The 24,418-nt window shown below is 45.9% G+C and overlaps 1 protein-coding gene across 5 annotated transcripts in view; it reads left to right on the top strand.

Annotated features, from left to right (window-relative positions):
* mor (SWI/SNF- related protein mor) overlaps positions 1-24,418 on the top strand; it is a 73,570-nt gene that overhangs the window by 22,472 nt on the left and 26,680 nt on the right. For all 5 annotated transcript variants that reach the window (XM_065430850.1, XM_065430849.1, XM_065430848.1 and 2 more), the window contains exons 10-18: positions 5,022-5,116; positions 7,346-7,470; positions 10,319-10,410; positions 13,904-14,046; positions 14,797-14,868; positions 15,113-15,226; positions 16,627-16,783; positions 18,891-19,278; positions 22,175-22,297. In XM_065430850.1, the coding sequence (XP_065286922.1) occupies positions 5,022-5,116; positions 7,346-7,470; positions 10,319-10,410; positions 13,904-14,046; positions 14,797-14,868; positions 15,113-15,226; positions 16,627-16,783; positions 18,891-19,278; positions 22,175-22,297 (1,309 nt within the window). The remainder of the gene's footprint in view (positions 1-5,021; positions 5,117-7,345; positions 7,471-10,318; positions 10,411-13,903; positions 14,047-14,796; positions 14,869-15,112; positions 15,227-16,626; positions 16,784-18,890; positions 19,279-22,174; positions 22,298-24,418) is intronic.

Raw genomic sequence — 24,418 nt, 5'->3', positions numbered from 1 at the left:
AAAAAGAAAACAAATATGTGAAGGAGCGACCAGGAATAAAAGAATAACAGCTATGAGGCCTGTGCCACATGTATGAGAGCGCACTTGCCCTTGGGATTTATTAGGAGCACTGTACGCTTAAAATATTATAGGTGCTTGGCGTCGCGGGCCATTTTGTGTGAGCATGCTATCTGTTAGTGAAGTTGCAATTTTGCCTTCACTAACAGATCCTTAGGTTGTTTACCTTGGAATATTCTGTCTTACCGTATTTACTCGAATCTAGGCCAGGCCTGATTCTAAGCCAACCCTCAAAAGTTTGAAGTCAGAAAAAGAAAAACAGCTTACCTCGAATGTAGGCCAAACAAAAAAGCGAGGACAGCGTTCACAAATTGAAAACACATTTATTGAATGATGAACATGCTGAGCTCCTTTTGCATTATCATCGCTGCTAGCCTCGTCGCTATCTTCCTTATCACTGTCATCTTTAAACAGTGCACTATCTTCAGACAGTAAATGCCATCCTCCAGAAGAACTTCACTTTGGCCTAGTTGGTATTTACTGCATATCATATTGACCGCAAATAAAGACGGGGACAGAGGGAGAGAACACAAAAACACACATTATGTTTATGTGTTCTCTCCCTCTGTCCCCGTCTTTATTTGCGGTTAATATGATATGCAATGCCATTCTTGTTGCGGTGCACCAAAGAAACATCTCGCATTGCCCCCTCCAGCGATGGACATTTTTCTCATTGATGCCGATGTCCCACCTGGCTTGAACGTTTGGCTTGAACGTTTGGAGTGTTGATGTGTTTGGCAGCGTAATTGTAACTAGGCCACAAGAACATGAAAACTGTTTTATGCTGTACAGTGCATTACGAATTTTTTATTTTGCGCATATGTGGACCAGCTAAAAATTATTACTGGCGCTTGTTTCACGGGGAAGTCGAAAAGGAAAGCCGTGCTGAATGAGTAAGGTCGTACAGACTGCTCAGTGTGTAGCTCGTCAGTTTCAGCATTTGATATTGCGCCCTATTGGTGCGTTTTTGTCGATTAATGGGCGAATGCTGTGCGTGTGACGTCCTAAATCTATTTTGCACATGTACCATGTCCGTTTACTGGGATGATAGTGAGGCACGTTGACAAATTATTTGCTTGCTTTCACCTTGGTCACAAATATCCAATGGCAACTGCAATCGTCACTCAGATTTGCACTCAGGCTACACTATTTTCTGTGCGGCCACGCCACACAAAATCAGGCTCTTGCCACCGCAGAATGTAAGCCAAGGATTTAATGTTTCATACAGTCGAACCCCGCTACAACGAACGGCGCTTCAACGAAATGTCTGGTTCAACGAATAATTCTCAGTTCCCCGTCAGCTGCCCATAGGAGTCAATGCGTAAATATCCTCACCACAACGAACACTTTTTCTTATGCCGTTCCGCTTTAACGAAATCTGACGAAGTAATTCCAGGCTCGAAACTTAATTTGCCGCGCAGGAAACGCAATTTCGAACATTTTGCACATAAAAAAGCATCTGCAAAGTTATCATCGCGTGTTGGCACCACAAGAAACTGCCGTTGATGACCGAGCATGGGGGCCGCCATTGCTCGATGGCGACGGCGATGAGACTTGCCTACCTTTGGGATTGGCTTGAAACTTTTTAGCCGCAGACAATCCAAAGCCGACGCTCAGTCGTCTCGTCAGTCCATGCTGCATCTCGGCACCTTTGGTGTGTAATTATAGTGCAAGTGCAATTGGCAGTTCGTGTTGTGCACGTGTTGCGGTGTTCGATTTGATCAGAGAAGCCGTTCTGTTTTAGCGTGCTTTCCGACATGGCGCCACCATGTCGAAAGTTTTTATCCCTGGAGGATGAAGCTCGGATCCTGGCTGAAGTCGCAAGCGGAGAAAAGAAAGGCGACGTTGCGAAGAAGTTCGGGATTTCTCCCAGTTCGCTGTCCACCATCTTGAAGTCAAAAGAAGCAATAGCGCAAGCTCTTGCTTCGGGCACATCAGCCAAGCGGAAGAAGCTGACGCCGTCGGCGCACGAAGACCTCGACAAGGCCATGTACACGTGGTTTGTCGAGATGAGGGCGAAAAACATACCCATCAGTGGAAACGCCGTGCAGCAGAAGGCCCTGAATTACGCTTGCCTGCTGGGAATTGACGATTTCAAAGCGAGCTCAGGCTGGCTCAGCAGATTCAAGGCCCGCCATGACATTGTCGGCAAGACGCTCTCTGGCGAGTCGGCATCGGCAGACACAGGCAGCGCATCCGCCTGGATCTCTACAAACGTTTCGGCGTTGTTGAAAGACTATGCCAAGTGTGACATATACAACGCTGACGAGACAGGCCTGTTTTACGAGATGCTGCCGTCAAAAACCCTCGAAATGAAAGGTCAGCGTTGCCACGGTGGGAAACACAGTAAGAAGCGCGTGACCGTGCTGCAGTGCGCCAACGCGGACGGATCCGACAAGCGCCTACCGCTAGTCATTGGGAAGAGTGCGAGGCCCCGTTGCTTTAAAGGTAACAGAAGCCTTCCCGTAAAATATGTCGCCAACAGCCGCTCCTGGATGACGCAGGCCATTTTCTCCGAGTGGGTTGCGTCATTTGACTGCGACATGAGGAGGCAGGGCCGGCGGGTGTGCTTATTGCTGGACAATTGCTCCGCCCATCATATTCTGGATGTGGAGCTCACAAATGTGGAGCTGAAGTACTTTCCGCCGAACTGCACTTCGATCATACAGCCACTTGACCAAGGTGTCATTAGAAGTCTGAGGTGCGCCTACCGCCAGCGAGTGATGCAGCGTCTCCTATTGAACGTGGAGACCGGTCGCGACACGAAGTACCGTATTTACTCGCATAATGATCGCACTCGCGTAATGATCGCACCCCTAAATTTTGTCGTCAAAATTCGATTTTTTTTATTCCCCGCGTAATGATCGCACCCCAAACTTGCCGCAGCGATATGTCGTGTGCTAAGTCTAGCTAATAATGATCGCGCTTACCATCTGTCGAATGCTACGCGAACGACTCTTCAAGACAAGCCAAGCGGCCTGCACGCACCAAACATTCTTAAGTAGATGCCTCATTTCATTACTTTCGTCACTTTCCGCACATCTATGACAAAATGAGGTACAACCAAACTTGCCTTTATTATGGGTTGGCTTTATAATGGTTGATCTCAACAAAAACAATAAAGGCGCATTTCGACTCTTTTCATCTGCTTTTGTACTCGTGAGCACGCAACAAATCGCGCGCGGCAATGATAGTAGCCACGTTTACTCTGATACGATAAAAGTGCACCCTATTCATACGCCGACGCTTGTAACACAGCTAAGATATTCGCCCACCCTTAGCGGAAACGTGCCGTATTAGGATAGTAGTGAAGACAGATGTCGCAGTTTCCGCAGCACGTCACCCATGCATTTCTATGTCACTGGCAGCTAAGCGCGCCCACCTGTTTCTGTCCCCTCAAAGTGGACATGGCTACGTTACTGCCGCAAACTTGCCGATATTAACGATATTATTCATCACTGATACCGAAGAAACTGTTTCAATACACGTAATGTACTCACGAGAAGAAAAAAAAAATCGCGTTCGGCGCGCTCGGCTTGCTCCGCCGGCCGCCATTTTTGTTTTGGTGTCCCGCACCCGCAATCTCGCATCCCGCAGCAAACGCGGGGCGAAAAAAAAAAAAAAAATTTTCGCGGTAAATTTAACCCGCGTAATGATCGCACCCCTGAATTTGCGTCAATTTTTCTGACAAAAAAAGTGCGATCATTATGCAAGTAAATACAGTAAGACCTGTACATGGCGCTGCAAACGATGGCTGCTGCGTGGGCTGCAACTGGACGGCCAGTTATCGCGAAACTGCTTCACGCACACTTGCTTCAAGCGCGGAGACCCAGACATCGTCTCCGCTGAGGATGCTGCTGACTGCAACGGAGCAGTGCAACCGCCAGCAGACGTAATTGCGTCCTGGGCGGCCCTTCAAGGTGCCGGAAGTGTGCCATCCAGTGTCGAGCTGGACGACTTCATCGACGCTGACGTCAATGTGATCGCCCGTGAAGAATTGAGCGATGAGGACATCTTAAAAAGTGTCAGCTACGAAGGGGGGCAGTCGGATGACGACGAAGTGCCAGACCTGCATCCACCGGCCACATCTCGCGTACTGGATGCGTTCGCATACTGGATGCTTTTGGCACACTGCACGGAGAGAGAGAAATGAATGCATAGCCTGATGATGACGCTAGAGATTGTGCCGGGAATATCTGAAAAGGCCACGCCTAGCGTGTCGCACAGTAGAAATAAATGCACTATTCTTTTGCACGTGCAGCAGCGAGAAAGGCCAGCGTTGCTCGATGGTGTATTCCACGTGGGAGTTTCAAACTGCCGCGGCGAATGAGTGCCGAACTGGGCGGAAAGCGCTTGTCCTGTGTCCTTCCAGTCCGTCCTCGTCTTGTTCGCGCTGTTGCTATTATGAATGTATACCAACTCACCCAACTTTCCACTTTAATAAAGGAAAGTGGTGTACTCTGTGCACAACCATCTGGTATTTTTCGGTTTCAGAGATGTATCTAGTTATATGCATTGGCAGGGCAGTTTCCCTACGTTAAAACAAGGTTTTAAAAACATGGATCTCTATGAGGATTTCAAAGGGAATTTCATCTACTTCGTTATGTCCTCTATTTTTTTATATACCATCTCATTATAACGAGGTTTGAGTGTACTAGTATATTTTGTGGTGCTATTATCATTTGGAATTACATGGTGGATATTTGTTTTGAAGATCATTGACAGGTAGCAGCACTCTAAGGCATTCGGTGATTGCAAGTTCTTCTAGCTAGATAGTAAATCAAATTCCATTAACTGAAGAACAGCCCTTTGCCTGTTCATTATTTTCACCCACGATGCTCTTGAAAACAATTTTTTTTTTCTGGTGGCAGTCAAGTGTGTGACTTTAATTGACCCATGCCTAGCTAGTGTGTTGTGAGTGTACCTGCTGCAACATGGGTTGTTGCTTTGTTTTCCAATCATAGCTGCTCTCAGGAGAAGGAGAGAAACGCGACCGAAAAGGCATCAAGAAACGAAAGAGGTCTCCGTCCCCTCCCCTGGACAAGCGGAAGCGCAAGGGGTGAGTTCCTGCTCTCTGAATGGATGGGCATTGGGGGCAAAGTTAGGGTTGCCGGCCGTCCTGAATTTAACGGGGCAGTCCCGAATTTCGAATAAATGCCCATTGTCCCGACTTGACGCAGTCGGGATGGCCAGTTGCCCCAACTTTAGCTTTTTTTTTCCCTTTGTCTCTAGTTGCATTGTAATAAAGTAGGTTTGGTTTTCTTCATGGTTCTAGTGCTGATGTGAGCCCTAACCCTTCGCAGCACCTCTATGTACACCGGTAGCTGCGTTAGCCAGGTAGCCACTGCAGCCTTCTTAATGTAAATTGAGGCATGGTAGGACAAAGTAAATTTGTGCTTCATTGTTGCATGTACGGACTGGCAACTCCTGGCACTGACCAAGTCTGTTATCACCACTGCACCCTGAACCCCCCCCTCCCCCTATCCCTTCCACCTCCTCCCGAAAGACTAAAAGCTAAAAGACTGGAGCTACTAAAAGATGTACCCAGTGAGGACCAAGATTGTAGCTGGCATCTATAGGACCGTTACCTTGTTTTCAAATGTCCATTGACGGAGAGGTGGACCTGTGCATATGCTCATCCAGGTGACAATTTTTTAAAAATAAAGTACAGCATAAGGTGACAGATGGGGAAGCCTTTAAAGGGACCCTGAAACGATTTTGACGATTTTCTACAAACGTACTGAGTCGTTAGAGTAGGTCCTTCTGATCATTAATTGACACATCTAAGTGCTATGCGTAAAGCGTGTAATTTATTATAAGGTTTTAAAAATGCACTTCGCTGCCGATCGCAGCACGCTGCTCGGAGGAATTTTAAGCCGCCCCTACCCATATGACGGAAATCACCCATATGACGTCAGTGGGGTGAGCTATCCGATTGGCTGACCAGGCCGCGTGATTCATAATTTTTCCAACTTTATGGAGAACAAATAATCTTCGTAATAGTTGGAATGTTAGTTCATTTGTTTTTATAAAAAGAAAGTAACATAAAGAGAATGCACAAGAACAATTTTTCAGTACACTTCAGCACTTCTGGCACACAGCAAGTGTCGTCTGCTTGTGTTACAACGTACTCCATTTTGACGAGAGCTCCGCGGTCAGAGTCGGTCTCAGTCTTTTCGCGAGCACCATGTTTCGACTTTGATGCCTTGTGGACTGCAAACCTAGCGACTGGCAATATGTCAAGCTGCGACATCGTGTCCCTCCGCAAGGCAGTATACAAGCGAACTGGCTGCTGCGCATCGGACTGCCGGTATCCGATCGGCGCCAGGATTTGCGCGTTTGTGGCCGTCACTTTACACCGGAAGATTACTAACACAATAGCGTTTCGCTAGTCCGGTATTAGGGCAAACGCAAGCGCAAGGGGACAGGGTCTGGCCGCTTAACTGTGCCGGGATGAGCCACGAGATGAGCAGAAGGGCAAATGTGAATGGTCTGCACGGTGCAGCCACCTGGTGGCACAGAGCCCAACCATACACAGTAGCAGCAACGAAGTGTATTCTTCTTTGCTGCTGGTGTGCATTTTTCGCAGGAGTGCAATCATCAACACGTTGTTTTTATAAATGTTTAAAATGTTTTACACTTGGTTAGAGCAATATTAGCGCTTTGTTTGACTGGTTAAGTGCTGTGCCAGCAAGTGTCTGGACCGTGCAGACCGATCAGGCTGCTCACGTACGTCTACGCTAAAGTTCCTTCATCAGCTTGAGTTTATGCCTCCCGTCATTTGCCGAAATGACCAGCTTGCCTGTGGTTATCGGAATACCGGACATGTTCGGCGCTACGACAGAATGCTCGCAATGCACGCTGCTTCGATAGCTCTCGGTCGACGGCCAAGCGGCTAGCGGAGAGGTCTCGCGCGGGAGGGGGCGTGCTCCAAAACAACCGGAAGTGAACGATGTGACGTCGCATCGTGATGCTGAACCAGTGAAGGCGGAGCTTAGCGCCGCTCGCTTGGCGAGCCAGTTGAGGAGGAAAAGCATAGCTAGGGAGGAGGGTAACTTCTAATCGCTTGCAGCTCCATTAATACGTAACGCTTCTCTTAAATTGTGGTGCGAATGTTCTACTTAAGCTGTACCCTGCACGCCTACAAAATTTGTCCGAACCGTTTCAGGGGCCCTTTAAAAACAGTTCCTTATTAACAACAAAAAACATGGCTGCTCTTTTTCTGTTGGCCTGCTGGGCTTTTCTTTGTACGTTCTTAAGTATGGCGTTAACCATTCTGCTTGTGCAGAGGGCGCAGCCCGGCCATGGGTAAAAAACGCTCATTCCGCGACGACGAATCTGACGACCTGACTAAAGACATGGAGGAGCCCTCCCCCGAGCCCAGTCTTCAGGAGGTCTCCATTCCCCGAAGCAGTGAGTCCATTTTGAATCATAACATACAGATTGATAAAACGTTTTTTAAGTGAAAAGCCTATCTTCATTCTCAAGGGAAAATGTGTACTTGCCTAATTTAAGAAGAGAAAAATTTTTGGCAATGCCTTTTACGACTCGTACTTTCGAGCTTTATAAAAAACTTCACATGTTCCTAGCACTGCTGAAAACATTTTTTCGCAGTGGTGTTTTACAGAAAGACTTTTTGCTTTAAATAGATAGTCCTCAATTTTTTTCAAAGAAATCACTGATGGTCGAGCACCAAGGTAGGGACAATTGGCGTGGGATGACCCACATATATACCCACACGAAATATTTTTTTCTCACTTTACGGTCACCCTAGAAAAATTATGGTAAATTTTTTTCAAAATAAGTCCCTAAGAAGAATTCGAATCTGCAATAAAAAAAACCTACCCTGGGCGGTTGCATATGGTGAAAAAAATCGACCCTCAAAGGGTTGAAAGTCAGCATTGACGCAGTAGAGGTGTGTTATAAAATCAGGCATATGCAGTGTATTGCAGTGAAGCATACCATGACTGGAAAGGGGCCACTGTCACGGGATGCAGTATGTATTCTTTAATTACTCACGTGTGCATTTGCCGCCTCCTGTCACAGTATGGGCACCAATACTCCTAATAAGGGTACTTGCAGGCATTTAGAGCTATCTCGGACGTGCCTGTGACCATTTGAACCCCTGGGGGCAGTAAAAAGCATGCATTCATTTTTTCTGATGTTTTCGCGGCAGCTGGCAATCTCGAAAAATTAGATGTTGATTGTATTCAGCGATGGCCAATTTCAGGATTGAAGCAACAAATGTTTAGTCCCCTAGAAATGTATGGGCGCTAGCCGGGGCCCTTCGGTCGGGATCACATTAACCGGAATATCAAATTAACCAGGGTCGAATGAATGGAAGCCTACAGAACTGAAGTTTGAATCAAAACGAATACCAAATAGCATAATTGCAATTGACTGTATTAATGTCTCAAATATTTACACAAGCCTAGTTTGTACTCTAGCTGCGCTGGCAATGTTCTAATGTGGCAGAATGGAAAACACTCATGTGCTCTACTTTGGGGTTGGCCTTTAAAGAACCCCATGGGGTCAGAACTAATCTGGAGCTTTCCACTGTTGCAAAGGTGCTCTTGAGTTCCTGGGTGTAGTACTGGCTCAGCAGTCGAATGTTTGACCAGCAGCTCAGAGGGCCCAGGAAGAGATGAAGTAATGTAACGAACAACAAATGTTTAATTGCATTGCAACATTAAGAGTGGTGAGCTTGAAAAGCCACTCGATGAAAAGAGAAAGTGAAGGCTCAAAGCTCTGTGCCTAATTCTGGATGATGCTGGCTCAAGATCAGCTCCGTCCTCTTATAACTTTTTGGTTCTTATAACGTCTTATAACCCTCGTCTAGAAGAGGGAGGAAATGGACTTCATCAGTACATGGTCGACTTGTACGGACTTGTTGCCGTCGGCCTGGCACCATTAGTTGAGGTATAGAGAAAGAGAGTGCTTCGCTTCCAGTACAGTCGCATACACAGATTCCAACGCTCGCAGGTGCAGTCGTTCATATGTTACGCTTGTTAGGGTTCTTGTCATCTTCAACATCCGTACTGTTGCCGTTGTTTTGGGTGCATATCACAGAATGTTCGTCACAGAGGCAAGCTGTAGCACACCACTAAGGTGGTGTTTGGTTACCGATAATCACAAGCAAGATGTTAAGCTCAATGGACGCAGCTCAATGAAGCTCAATGGAAGCTCATTGAACGCAGAAGCAGCTCATGGGACTGCATGCAACAACACCAAGCGCCTGTCCGTCTCAACTGTCCCACACTTGATCACGCATGAGACGCGGATGTCCAGTATTTCGGCCCCACAAAAGACAAGACAAGCAGTGATATGTGACTTCCCATTCATACCATGTCCAATAGGAACCATGGCTTTGTCCATGTCTCCTACCCTGACATCTCATAGCCGATGGATTCCTTTGGTATGTTAAACACCATGAATCAATTGATCAATATTGTAGACCCTGATATGCAGAAAAGAAAATGTACTGCGAACCTCAAAGCACCACACTGATCTTAATAACTCGGCTGTCAGGGCAGTTCGTAGAGAACGACGAATGAAATTGCTGGCCAGGAGCACAATATTTGACAGCATGCTTTTGTCACTTCTGAAGTAAGTATATTTTTGTTGTTTGATGTTCTCCTGCTGAATGATACTTTTTCTTGCTTGTCTTGGGCACAGCAACTGTTATGTCCATCTTAACAAAAAAAACCAGTGCAAAAAAGACGTAGACCAGCAAAGAAACGACAAACACTAGGGCTAGTCAAAACTGAAAGCTGGGTGAGTTGGTGTGGTTTCATCTTAACAAAACACCAGCGTGGAACAGATGCAGGTGAGCAAAGAACGCCCATGTTTGTAATTTTTTTGCTTGTGTACGTCATTATTGCACTGGTTTTTTGTCGAGACGGACCCACACAAACTCACCCAGATTTCAGTTTTGGTGAACTGTTATGTGTTGTTGCAACTGCACCTTAAGCAGCAAATGTTGCGATAATCATGCTCTTCGTACACCTATCCTGAGCAATGTGTTTCATCTGTTGAGCCGTTGACGTATTTATTGCATGGTTTTTTGTAGCTGTGACACAGAAATATTTTCTTGCCGAGTGGTTGTCATAGCACCAGTAAAACTTGTCTGTTCGTAAGACTGTTTAGAGCCTACCACATATTTGGTTGTGAGTTAGGTCTTTTAGTTTCCAAAAGTTGTGTTGTGTTGCACATCCTTCAGCTGCCTTTCCCTCCCCTCTTCCATCCGTGCTCTTTCCTGCAGACCCAAATCAACGTAGCAGCAAGGACAGTGAGCTGCAGCCAGTCAAAGGAGGTACCCTCATAGACCTGGATGGGGCTGATATGGATGACAAGGTGCGAATACTCGATGTCGGAACCTTGGCTGGGAGGCTAAAAGGATGTTTGTTAGCCACCCTCCTGCCTTTCCTTTTTTCATTTGTCTTTTGCTTGAGCTCACATAAGATCTCGTGTCACCTAGAACATCATTTTGATGCTCAATTTTAGTTAAGGCGATATTAGACAAAAAAAAAGCTGCACGCCTGTGCGGCACACGCAGCACAGTCACAGTGTAAGATGATGGAGCAGCTCCATAGCAGCTCCATTTTCAGCAGCACGCACTAGAAGGTCTTCACAGCCAAGTCTCTTTGTGTCGTTTTCATGAAAACAAACTCAACTGTCCACCGGGTGTCAACGGCGAGCTGTGGCTTGTGCTGCTTTCTGCACACTGGTCTGCTTGAGCCTGACATTCCCTGGTTGCAGCCGCACACGCAGCTCTACGTTACACTTCTTCAGCAGTGGTTCGTACCTTGCGAGGAAGTGCCATAACATGTACCGAAGAGTAAACACGGGTGTCGAGTCTACGTAGCACACATGTCACATTCTTTGATGCTTGGCTTGATACAGTGCAACTGCCCTGCAAAGTTTGCATGCATGCGGCGTGCATCTCGCATTGCGTGACAGTAGGCACAATACGATGCTGCTGCTGCTAATGATAATTTATTTGGCACCACCCTTTGACACAGGGTGGTGTCAAATAGACACCTAGCCTGCTTGACTTAATCAGGTACGCATACATGTTTTTTATTCTGGTATTTTGGTGTACATCTCCTTCCTGTCTGCAGGAAAATAGGCTGTTTTTGGGTTGTCTAGTAAATGATTTTTTTACTGCTACCACAAATACTTTATATTAGAATGTATAGTATCAATTTGTTGAAGAAGGAATGTGCCTTCTAATGATATTATTTTCAAGCAAACATTTGTTAACAGCTCTTAGAAAAAATAATTTAATAAAAGAATTTGTTAGAAAACAAGGAAACTCCATAAAAACATTGGTCCATATTTGCACCAAGAGAACATAAAAAGAATTTCAAGATATGCGTTTTGAACAGCAAGGCTATATGCAACATTCCTGCAAATGTAAGCTTTCTATCTGTATAAGTTCTTTATATACCAAGGAAAACGTTAGCCCTAGTGGCTATCGTGCTTGTGCGGTGGCTCATAACAAATTGCCGCACAAGCATAGCAGCTTGGGCTTGTTGGTTATCCATCCTGCTAGTAACAGCGCAAAATATAGACAAGGGACGAGACAAGAAGACACCACAGCGCTGTTTTTTTTTTTTTTTTTTGTCTTCTTGTCTCGTCCCTTGTCTATATTTTGCGCTGTTACTAGCAGGACGCACAAGCATGCTGATGCAGACTCATCAGAATCCATTGAAATTCGCTGTTTGATAAAACCTCCCACGGTGAAAAAAAAAAAGAAACATGAAACCAAAACTAGAAAAAATAGTTCCTCTTTTATGCACTGGAATGGCACTAGCTGTCCAAAAGCACCCCGAGCATGGCAAAATTTGAACTTGGAACCATTGATAACGGGCTATCAATAGGAATAGGTGCGGACAGGAAAGTGTTAATCTTCTTTTTCTTCCTCAAAGCTTCTCTACCTACCTTGTACCTATCTGCCTTCTCAATCTACTTATGCAACTGCAGTGCAAAGTGTGCACGTATTGATGCCATGCGGCGTGCATCTCGCTTCACATGACTCCTCGTGCTTGTATATGGCATGTTTCCACAGCAGCCAGCAACCGGTGGCATAGTGCAGTCGTAAAGTAGCTGACTCCTGTGCAGAGGTCCCGGGTTCGATTCCAGTGGGAACAGTTTTTTTTTTCTTTTTCTCATTTCTGGAGATAGCTGTGACGAACACTGGTGGCGGACAACGTGGCCAACCAAAATGGCTATTGAAATGAGCCCATAACAGCTTACACTGTAAAAGATTGTTTATGTGATGAACAATGTGGGAATCCAGTGCCAGGTCAAACTCTGTATCATCATGATGAACAAAGCTATTGCATGTATCTGCATCTGCAACACAACACCTGTCAGTACTTTGTGAATGGCAGGAGAGCTTGCCTTTGTCATGGGTTGTCTTGGTGCCACATTGATGCTCATGTTGCGAGGTGGTTCAGTCTCAAGTGAACAATCCATGTGATCTTCGAGATCAGTTTCAAGCTTGCGCTGTTTGTCGACTGAAATACATTGTTAAAGCTTTGTTTCTGGAGTGCCTTTCTTCATCAACTTTGCTCAATGGTGTTGGTGTATCTGATGCCATGTTTTGGCATCATTATTGCTCTAGTAGCTCCTTTCCTGGAACTGATTTGCATATATGAATGAATGCACTATTGGTTCTCCATTTACGTGGCCCGCAGCTCACTGGTTCACCCTCACTTGTATGCTGTCTAGAGAGCACTTGTTTAGGGGCTGTATCCTGAAAGATCACTTTTGCACACACCTTGGTGTTGTTGTGCTTCTACCAGATGTATTCTCTGAAGCTCCCTTAAAGTCAGCATGCATGGCATGCTCACTTAAGCATGCAAAATGCCAAATGCTGAGGTGGAAATTCAAAGTGCTATCTGAGCAATTCACTGGGCATGCTGAACAAGCATCAACAGTAGTGCTTGTCTCGTTTACCTAGCCTGCTGTTGGTCCTGTTTATTGCACTTCACCATAGTCAAGCATCAGTAGCAATTAAAGCTCTCCTCTTCGCTCCCATTTAGAAACTGCCATCAGAGTACCATATGTACTCGAGGTTGATGCACTCTCAATTGTGACACCTACAGAATTTTTCATGGCCGTAATGGAAAATGCATTGCCCTTAATTTTGCTCATCCCCCAACGTTCCTACTTTAAAAAATTCAGAATGCACACCATTTTTTGTTCCCTCACCAGATTTTTAAGGTAAAAGAGAGAAATAAGGATTCGTTCTTGCATTAAAAATAAAAATTAATTGCATCCGAGCCACAGTAGACCGTATGTCACTCGTTGGGTGCCAGCTGTAGGGCCTGTCAAATGACAAACTTGAGGTGCTTGCAGGAACTTCCTGCACCCACAGTGCGACAAAGCACGGCCACCAAGATTGGGAGGAGGGATTTGAGTTGGGCGATGGGATTTGAAGGCACAACCTATTGCACCTTTGGTTATTTACAGAATTCTGATGCGAATGTCATGTTTCAGTGAATTTTTCCAGAAAAAATAAGGTGTACTTTAGATTAGCGTAAATATGATGTTTGTGCTTTACAAAAATGGAGGCATGACCTGCCATCCCAGAAACAGAAATCAAATAAAAGGGGTTGGGGCAGGGGTGCAAGACTTTTTTGTTAATCTCTGCTAGTGTCCTTGCACAGCAGTTGATTTGTTGGATCATCTGATTGATGTTTTAAAGGCAATGTTCTGTCAATGAAACTCGCCCAGATCTGCTTCTGCTGTTTCTGCCTTCTCAGAACACAGTCTCAGGCCCTTGACGGTTTACTTAAGTTGCATGGTTTCTAAAAGAAGTTGTTTACTCTTGTTCCAGGGTGACAGAGACAAGGGCTCCCGACCAGGCAGCCCGAATGGTGTGGGCAAGAGTGAGAAAGCTGAAGCTCACGATGACAACGTCACCGAGCAGGCAAATCACATCATCATCCCCAGCTATGCAGCCTGGTTTGACTACAACAGGTGAGTGCTGTTGGGCTTTGGGTTCTAGGGGGAAGTCCTGAATGTTGTGCTAATAGAGATGGAGGTATGAGCAGGGTTGTGAAAAAGCAACCTTAGTTCTTGGTCAGTGACTGTAAACATTGCATACCTCAAGGTGTCAGTCAAACAGGAAAGTGGCATTTGACACTCACAGAGCATCAAATTTACTTTACAACTAGGGCGATAGAGCTGGATTCATCTGGCATGCGCAGTTTTCCAACTCCACTTGCACGATTCATGTGCAAGTCGAGCTGGAAAACTGCACCTTAAATGCTGTGGGGAATGGAGAAGTCTTTGTTTCTTGTTTATGATGGGCTTGGCAGTGGTCGGTTTGGACAGGAAAGCCATCTTACAAAGCATATGGTGATGCACGAAGTTCATTCTGTTGAATGTCAGTATGTTTTCTGTATATGTTATGCTGTGTGTTCTCCCTGCAGCCTCAGTGTTCAATAATTGCTGTATGTAAGAGATGATTTGATATTACCAGGATCAATATTATCGGTATGACAACTGTCAACTGGAATATTTACTAAGCTCGATGCTAAGGTACCAAGCCAGTACTATCTTCATGGCTGCTCATATAGGGGATAACATAAATGACTTGGGGTCTAAACAGTTCTCTTGTTGTAAAACCTCTGTTTTGTATTCTTATGCCTTATGTTAGTGCTGGCAGTCTGAAATGCTTTTCTTTTCCCTAATGCCTGTGGGTTCTCTTACATTTTGTATTTTCAGTATTCATGCAATTGAAAGGCGTGCCCTACCAGAGTTTTTCAATGCCAAGAACAAGTCCAAGACTCCTGAAGTGTATGTCTCTTGCACAATATTGTGTTGGGTGTACTCCACGCCTCCTTTGATTTTGTTTACATTCTTTGCATGAATAAAGCCATTGTCGGCTATGTGAACCTACGAAATAAAAGATGTATTTGTGAATGCCCTTCTGCAAAGCAGATCAGAAGCACAAAATACTAATAAAGTCCTTGGAAGCATTGTTTTAGCTAACTGAAAATTTTATCAGGACATTTTTAATCTATGTGTAATTGTTTTGCAGCTACATTGCGTACCGCAACTTCATGATTGACACATACCGGCTCAACCCAACGGAGTACCTGACGGTCACTGCATGCCGGAGGAACCTGGCGGGAGATGTTTGTGCCATCATGAGGTGAGTGGCTCAGGAAAACATGCTCATAAAGTGCACTTAACAGTGGAAGGTTCTTTTCTTAAAGGTTTCATTTCGGAGGTAGATGTTCTCATTTATGAGTGATTAATTTGTTAATTTGCTCGGCTGCTGCATTTAGTCCCTCATGCATTACCACGAATTCTTGTAGAAACACCAAAGAACAATGCGTCACTTGTCAGGATAAGGAGGGGGAATGTCAATGGCACTGTGCCTCGGCATACACTCAGAAAGCATATGTTATGATTGCAACTAACACTTCGAGCAGACCAGCTAGCTATAGTTGACATCACTGAGGGTACCCTCAAAGGGAATAATATGCTAGGTAAATAAGGGCTTCCAACTTATCAGCTGGGGATACAGGCGGCCGCGGCGATTGCCATGAAAAAAGAGGGTTGGCTAACCACATGGGCAAAACAGGAGCGGCGGCGAGGACTTCCAGACTCGCTGCTTGCTGGTGACCAAAGAGAGACTGGCCGTGTCCGAGGGATCTCACGTTACACACCCGGTGGTGCTGATAGCGCTTGCGATTCCCATGCGCTGCCCGTGAAGGGAAGGTTTCCTCTTTCCCCAATGTGCTTGGCGCATGTGCGCCTGACACAATGTTTGCTGCCCGTGCAACGGTCATTGGACCCGAGGATTCCCACACACTATAGATTGATAAAGTATCCCTTCAAAACTTGTTTTTCATTCATTTACTGGAAAGAGGTTTACTGCTGAAGTAAATGAATGCCAGCCTTGCCTTCTTTGAATTTTGGGCCAAGAACCTATGCGACAGTACATTGAGGTGAGGTCGTAGATTCCAAAGTAACATGTCATAGTGCGCCTGTTCTGGTGCTAGAAAAATCTTGCTAGGTTGAGTCTTTGGCTAATTTGGAATGCAGTGCAGTTATTTACAGATGGAACAGTTGAGCAGACCCAAATTTTATGACACTTCAATGAGCTGGTGCTGCAATTTCAGGATCTCATCGCCGCCCGTATTTTGTTTTTTGCATTTCTTTCACGTTAACGAACATCATCTCACAGCAAGAGTGGTCATTTCATTATTGCAGAAGTGTGAATTATAAAACAGTTTAACTCTCCTGGTTAGGGTAGGGGGACTGTGGAAAAAGTTCCAGACTACAAAACAATTTTATCGCTGTGTATTGGGTGCCTTATACAGCACGACCACTGCTAACGCTTTACTATTTACACTTTCCTTTGCAGATGCAAGTGAAGCACTCCCATTGCAACAGTTTACTGTGACAGTGTCTGCTGTACTAGTGACAGGAACGACGCAATGTCTGTGGTAGCTGTCGGGGAATTGAATAATTTTGTTAAAAAGAGGGTTTTAGAGGTTTATGTGCTCGTGAATGAAGGCATTGTTGTTTCTCTTTGCATGGCAGGGTTCATGCATTCCTGGAGCAGTGGGGTCTGGTGAACTACCAGGTGGATGCAGAGAGCCGCCCAAGCCCCATGGGTCCCCCATCAACATCGCACTTCCACGTGCTGGCTGACACCCCCTCGGGACTGCAGCCACTCAACCCTCCCAGGACTCAGCAGGTGAGGAAGGCCTTGTTTTGTGTTGCTTATTGATGTTTGCACCTGTTTGCTTAAGGATGTCTGTCTGTGTTACAAATACTCTGTCAAAAGTATTGCATTGTAATGTCTCGGAGTAGGCACTGCAAAGGAAAAAAAAAATAGAGGTAGCAATATTAAGCAACACGTAGTAGACTTGAGAAAATGTTTGCCTACATTGAAATGCACCTGCTACGGCTGGGAATATAACAAGCTAACTAATGCTTGCAAACTGTTTGAAGGCCTTGTGAATTGTGTATTGTGGGAAAAGATGCATAAAAGATGGTGTGGTATCAGGTTTTAAGCAAACGAAGGCTATCTAGAGCAGATTGAAGGGAAAGAAATGTAGTGAAATTCCATGCAAAAATAAGTGACGGATGATTCGTGCACTCATGTTTGCAAGAATGCACAGGTTCTTGTTCAGGAATATGCCAGTGCTATGGTGTTTCCCAGAAAATTTGAGAAAACATCTGAGGCAAACTTTAGAGCTTGTTTTACTGCTTGAAGAAGGGGCGCAAAGTGCCATTGCATCAATGTATTCTGTAGAAACGAGCACAATTTCCAGCGGTTTTCGTAGGCTGGCTAACCATTCTTTCTCAGATTATGAGCAACTATAAACCACTACATATAACTCAAAACTTATAGAATGCATATAACTCAAAACTTATAGATAAGGTTATGTTAATACAGCAAACAATTATCAGTTTTTATTCTTTTAGTCTGTGAGTTGACATTTAAATAATTTGGAGAATGTTCTCAATACAGTAAAACCTTGTTAAACCGTACCCGCTTAAACAGTAGTTTCGGTTTAAAAGTAGTAAATTTAATTCCCCGACTCAGCGGTCATTGAACATAATGTATTTTGTATCCGCATAAACCGTACCAGCTTATTGCGTACGCATCGGTTAAAACGTAGCGTTTCCACTTTTCGTCGCGCAAACACGGCGGTGCGTCGTCTCCATCGGGCGGCCGGGCAGAACAACAAGCCTCAGAGATCGGTACAACGGCCTCCAAGCGTCCTGTGCGTTCGCACGTGAAGCCGCATCAACATCAACATCATTTCGACGCCGCATGGACGCCGTGCCAGAGAGCGTTGTGGCGTCTTGCAAGCGAGGACTCGTGTCATGCCGAAGCTAGGATAAAAAAGACGCCGGGTGCTCAGCATAGAAGAAAAATTAGACATCGTCCGTGCTACCGAACGTGACACGAAGAAGTCGGCGCTGGCCCACGACATGGATCTGCTGTTGACTACAGTGTGTGGCATTTGGAATGCGAAGTTGCTCGGCAGCGCTGCTGCGACCGCGAAGAGATGTCGGCTACGAGGTTCGACTTTTCACCATCGTTGCTGCTGTTGTTGACGAAGTGTCAACTAGCGACAGTGATGAGGACGACACGGAAAGCGACAGCACGGGCTATTCAGACCCGACGGGGGCAGAAGCTGCGCGTTACGTCAGCCTCATGAATGCGATCGTCGCATGGAGAACAGGGGCGCGATATCGTAACTATTCCAAACAAAAAGTTTCCCGAACTCCGGCACCCGGCAATGAAAAAGACGCCCCGGGACTTATGCAGCACTACTGCGCACCTGCACGGAGAATACGTAACGCCAACGAGGAATCTGCCGTGCGAGTGTTTGCCGAGAGGAGGGGGGCTGGCAGAGAAGCTGGCACGCAGCTTCAGTAAGTTTGAGGCCGCTGTCGTCGTGCTAGGCCGCCGCGACATCAAACGAAAATAACACTTACGTCCCGCGAAGTGAATAAATACTGCATGTTTCTTCCCCTTTCATCGCACTCTCTCTGAGTTCCGTTTTCGACAGGTAAGTAGGCGATCTCATGCTATTTCGCTTAAACAGTACTACCGTTTAGTACGTACTTTTTCCGAGCTCCGGCCGACTACGGTTTAACGAGGTTTCACTGTACATGAAAGTTTGAAATAATTAACTTTACTGTATAGAGTGGATAACCCATTTGCAGACCAGGTATTGTTTGGGAGTGTGTAAAAAGGTTGTCATTGGGCTGGCTTTAATGGTGTTTGCCAATTGTCTTGAGCTACTGGCTGAGCTGGCATGGTATGTTCACATGGGTGGCTCCAGCCTTCAGCAGCGCAGCAGATGCTGAACCTGGATAAGGCCAAGGAGGAGGGTGGCCCCGGCAAGGACGATGGAGGGGGCATCCCCGCCCGTGGAGGCTCTGCGAATGCCACAACGACCATCGGTGGTGACGCTCTGGGCCTCAAGATGGACCAGTATGCCAAGAAGCAGGCGTACCTCCGCCACAAAGCGGCCGCAACAGTGTCGCGTGAGTGGACCGAACAGGAGACCCTGCTGCTATTGGAAGCCCTGGAGATGTATCGCGAGGACTGGAACAAGGTGTGCGAGCATGTGGGCAGTCGTACCCAGGACGAGTGCATCCTGCACTTCCTCAGGCTGCCCATTGAGGACCCCTACCTGGACGACCCCGCCGCAGGAGGAGGTGCCCTGGGTGCGTCCCTCCTATCTATACCATCTTTCCGGGAAGGCTGTCACTGCTGAATGATGTGCAGTACAGTTCACTTGTTAACTCTCTGTGCTTATGCCAGTGTAGTTGTCGCTAAGAAACATATCTCCAAGTGTGAATCGATGATGAATATATCCATCAGCTTGCTCCTAGTTGCAGTTTTCGACACTAGGTAATGATGCTTGTCAGAGTTACAGGCATAGGTAGTCGTGCAAGGCAGATAAAGAAGTTTTGAGGGAGGCAAAAAAGATTAATGAGGTGTGTACAAAATGCTGAGATGAAAAGCATGTAAGAAATTTAATTTGATTAAATCCAGCAGGCTAGGTGACTATTTATCTATCTCAAAGGGGATGCCAATAAAGCATCATCATCATCAGTATATTGTGTATAGCTTTTCTGTTAATTATGGGCTACACGAGTACTGCACTGAAAACATGGCTGCCTGGGCACCGCATTTTTAGAAAGTGCTTGGGATATTTGGTGCACTTTTTTTTAACTTTCTGGAGAACGAAAGGGGTTGGGAACACCTAAACAGCAATAAAGAAAGCATAACAGCAGCACTTTATCAACTTATCAGACAAATGTGTGATGAATCAGGCAGACATTTATGTGTACGAGTATGGAATGCAAGCTTTCACATTATATGAGAACTCTAATCAATGACTAAGCATGGACTAGGCGTTCCCTTTAAGAGTGAATGATGCAGTACTATGGAACCCCAATTGCCTATCTCTCACTTATGCAATGAGCCATGCATTAAATGCAGCATGCCTACCCATGATTAGCAGAAACAGAAAAACAGATTTCTGCAGGCAAGTCAAAGGCTGCATGTTAAATTCAAAGGACCCACATTTTAGAGCACAGCTCTTAGGCGCCGTTCCTGCATTGAGTGTCAGCATCCTCGGTGTACTTTGGCATAACCGAGCGAACAAGAAGCGAAGGATGAAATAACGAGCTCAGGAGTGTAGCGGGTGATGAAAGACAGCAACAGCGAAGAGAGCGCAAGTAGGAGGGTTATGATGAAAGCATGAGAAGAAAAGCGTAGTGCCACGCAAGACGTGTCCTGCAGCGACAATCGCTATGAGGTGGCACCAGAGTAGTGTGCGTCATTGGTGAACAGATTGGTAAGGCATGCGGTGAGCGCGTCCACCAATACCATATGTGGAAACAAAGCGCTGCATAAGTGAGGGCCTGTCTGCGGCGGCTGCTGTGAATTGCGTCCACGCGTCACCCACGCGCTACCTCTCGCAATCTCCCGTTTGGCAAGGCAGTCTCACCGCACCTCGCTCTGTCTTGCAATGGTGCCGCACAAGGAAGATTGTCCATGCCAGCCAATATATCGCAAAATTAAAGCACATATATAGCTGCGCTCAAATTTCGCCTTAGGGAATGTCATAATCATTTGCAAATTTTTTAGAGTGCCGCTCTTGGGCACCTGTTCCTACGGTGAGTGGTGGCGGCGGCGTAATCCAGTGAATGAGCACAACGAAAGATGAAAGCGAATGCGGAGCGCAGTGGGTGGATGAAAGACGTAAGGAGGGTGCAGCGGAACCATGAGGTGGAAAGCGGAGGAGGGTATGGCGAAAGCATGGGAAGAAAAGCATAGCACAGTGACAACGGCTACAAAATGACACCAGAGTAGTGCGCATCGTCTGGGAAGTCCGTTAATGGCAGTTGCTGTGAATCATGCCCATGCGTCACCCACGCGCTGGCTCTTGCGATCTCCAAATTAGCGAGGCAGTTGCGCCGTACTTAGCTCCATTTGCAATATGCCACACGAGGCAGATTGTCCACACCAGCCGAAATATAATGAAATGAAAAACACATGCAAAGCTGTGCTCAACTTTCGCATTAGGAAGTATCGTAATCGTCGGTGAATTTTTTGTCTGTTAAACTGTGGAATTTGCATGCATAATACATACCATTGCGGGTACATTAGAATCGCTTTACAATTGTGGCTATGCATCTTGAATTTTTGTAGTTTGTGTAGCAAGGCAAGGATACCCTTGATGTATGCAAGTACCCTTGATGTTTTGGTTTTGTTGCAGTTATAGAAAATTCTAACAGATAAGTAGTGGTCTTGTTTCGCTTTTAGAGCAGCACATTTTAATTAATGAAATTGTCATTGTGTCAAGCTGTTTTGCTTCTTGTTCTGCTTTGATATGCTTACTCAGGCTTGACTGTGCTAATTGATGCAAGATTTGTCTAGCCTCAAATGGGGCAGTCTCGTGTTTTGCATCTATAACTAAGGAATAAAAATGAAAGCAACTTGTCAGGTTCTTATGCTTTTTTTTGGGCTGTGTACTTCAGCCAGCATTGAAAGCCTGAAGCTTACACTTTTATAAACCTGTCTTCCTTGCTGACTAGAAAATTGATTGGGGAGCCTTTTTTTAATACTGTGATTTTGCCCTGTAAGAGCATGTGCAACTCCTCCATAAAGCCAGATTGCTACATAAAGTTGTGATATTAACGGCAGATCTTATACTGGTGCCACACGGGCACATTTGTTAATGATTGAATCTGATAGGGATTGAATTTTCAATCATGATTGGCACCCTCCTGCGAGCATTAGCAAAGGAGCCAAACATGGTTGAAACATTATTCACGCTCAGTCGTGATCGAAAGTGCCAGAGTGACACTGATATGAGTGGGTAAGCTGCTTGGGGCTTTTAATAGGATAGGATAGGAATAAACCTTATTTGTCCAACGGTTATTGTAATGGTGTGGCATGTTTTAGTCATACTTGAGAAACATATAATGAAAGAAATGGTTGCAGAAAAGGACCTACACTGTCTGTCTTTGTCCTTTTTCTGCATGCATGCAGGCTTCCCAAAATACGACAAAAGCAATGCAAAAACATTGATTGTACATTCCACTGCAGGACCCTTGGCTTTCCAGCCGATTCCTTTCTCCAAGGCGGGCAACCCCATCATGTCCACTGTGGCCTTCCTGGCTTCAGTGGTTGACCCTCGGGTGGCCTCTTCGGCAGCCAAGGCAGCGATGGGTGCGTTCATTTCTGACATTAGTAGAGTTGCAGCTGAGCCTTGGAAGTTGTGCAGTTAATGATAAAGTTCTGTGCATCGTACCAGTTCCAAAACTATGCCTCCAATTCCTGTATTCATCATAAATCAAGGGTAGGGAGAGGGACAAAAATGGTTGCTTATTGTGACTAGCCCTGACCGGTGTTTTAAGGACAGCCAAAGTACTGGTAGCATGTTTTGTAGTGAAGAAGATGTCATTGTCATGTAGCAATATTTCTCGAAGTCAAGGGTAGTACAGTCTATGCTCGTTACAGTGGACCTGCGCACAACAGACATTCAGATATAACGGACCATATTTCAACCTTAGTTTGGTCTGCCTATTTTATTAATATAACGAAGTTCGCTTTTAAAACGGACCATGCTACAACAACCTAACGGCTACAGTGGACGAAATTAATGGCAATTTTTGTCAAAATCGGGTGTATAAAACAAACTTTTGCTGTGTCGACACGGGCTGGCAGCTGACTTGCGAGGGTCAGCCGATGCTCGCGGCTCAATGTCTTGCGCACGAGGGAGGGGAGGGAGGAAAGAAAGCGGGGCGGCACGGAAAGAAAGCGCGCGAGGCACGGGGGGTGGGGTCGCGAAGGTGAATGAAAGAGGGGGAATATACTCCGGTGGCTGCTGCCAACGGCACATTGAAATCTTGAAATCTTGAAATTATCTTGAAAGTGATCTGCGATGTGAACATAGTGCGCCCAGTGCCGGCAGCTTCGTATTGCTGTGCTTTCTATGTTTAATTCGCGTTGAAGCGAGAGACAGCACGAAGGTCAATTCGCTTGCTGCTGCTGTCGCGCTTATCTTGCTTAATTTGCTATTGCAATCAATGCTTTGCCTATCGGGCGAAACTGCAACTTTTACGGCAAAAGCTGTATATCACTAACTTTCCGTGGTTCTTTCGGCGTCCGTCAACAGAAAAAATCATCATGTGGGCTGATTCTGGTGATAGTGCAGAAACGGTCCAAGCTTAATGGCACGTACCCCTGTGGGCTTGGGAACCTGTAACGCACCCTTGAATTTCATACGTGGGCAGATCCCGAAGATAGTACAATATCAGGCCAACCCATGGCAGAGGTGAAGCAGGCGTTAAAGGCTAACTGCAACAAAATTTCACTTGGGTTAAATTGACTATAAATGCCTATTGTATACTCTCAAGGTAACCTTGGCAAAGTCACAGGGCTGGTAATCGCCTAGTTTGGTTATTAGCAGCTATTAAGGGGAGATGCGGGTCGAAAATCGCGGTTTTTTTCGAAAATTATCTATTTTTTGTTTTTACTTGTTTTGTCAAGTTTAGTACCTCTACTTTTATGAAAATAAATATCAAAGCTGAATTTAAATGGGAAATAGATTAAAAATGCATTGAAAGAGCACAAGGTGGCTATTAAAAAACCGAAAGTACGCTGTCTTCGAGCGTCTCGCCGCCGCCATGGCGCGGTTCCTCGCTGTTGCGGATCGCGTGAGGAGATCAGCCAAGCCTCATTCTCTGAATCGCCACGGTTGCCTGGGCGTCTACAGCGCTAGAAATAATAAAAAAAAGCATGTTATTGCCGCGCTTTCCGAGCGCTGCGACTGGTTTTTAAATCACGTGGTACGAATCGGGAAACGCCATTGGCCATCATGCGCGTACATGTGGCGAAGCCTACTTGCTGGGTCCATGTTTCGTCAAGGTGCGCTTCAGGGTGACGATCGTTCGGCAACTATATCTTCGTCAGGGACGAAGCGAGACCAAGCAAGCGCAGTCATCATGGAGTGAAACACCGTGCGGTGCACAAATATCGAGGTCGCCGGCGGAAATCTAAGGCATAGGCTCGTCCAGCGACAACTCGATCCACGGCCGCTACGGCGGTTAGGCCTAGCGCAAGCGGCGCCGATCCCACCCGTGTTACGGATGCCTCCGGCGAGTTTGAAGCGGCCTTAGAATACGCGAGTGCGTCGGAAAAGAAGATTGGACATTTCTAAGTTGAGCAAAGAGCGCGTGATGGGGTGTCATCATTCATTACTGATTTGACAGCGCTCGACATTCTTGTGAGCGGCGCGATTTGCCCAACATGCCAGCGCTCAGAACTTCGTGTCCGGGAACCGGCCAA

Source organism: Dermacentor albipictus, chromosome 4 (genome assembly GCF_038994185.2).
Source record: "Dermacentor albipictus isolate Rhodes 1998 colony chromosome 4, USDA_Dalb.pri_finalv2, whole genome shotgun sequence".
In the NCBI taxonomy this organism is placed as follows: domain Eukaryota; kingdom Metazoa; phylum Arthropoda; class Arachnida; order Ixodida; family Ixodidae; genus Dermacentor; species Dermacentor albipictus.
The sequence above is the reverse complement of the archived record's forward strand: the minus strand, read 5'-3'. Positions and strand labels throughout refer to the sequence as shown.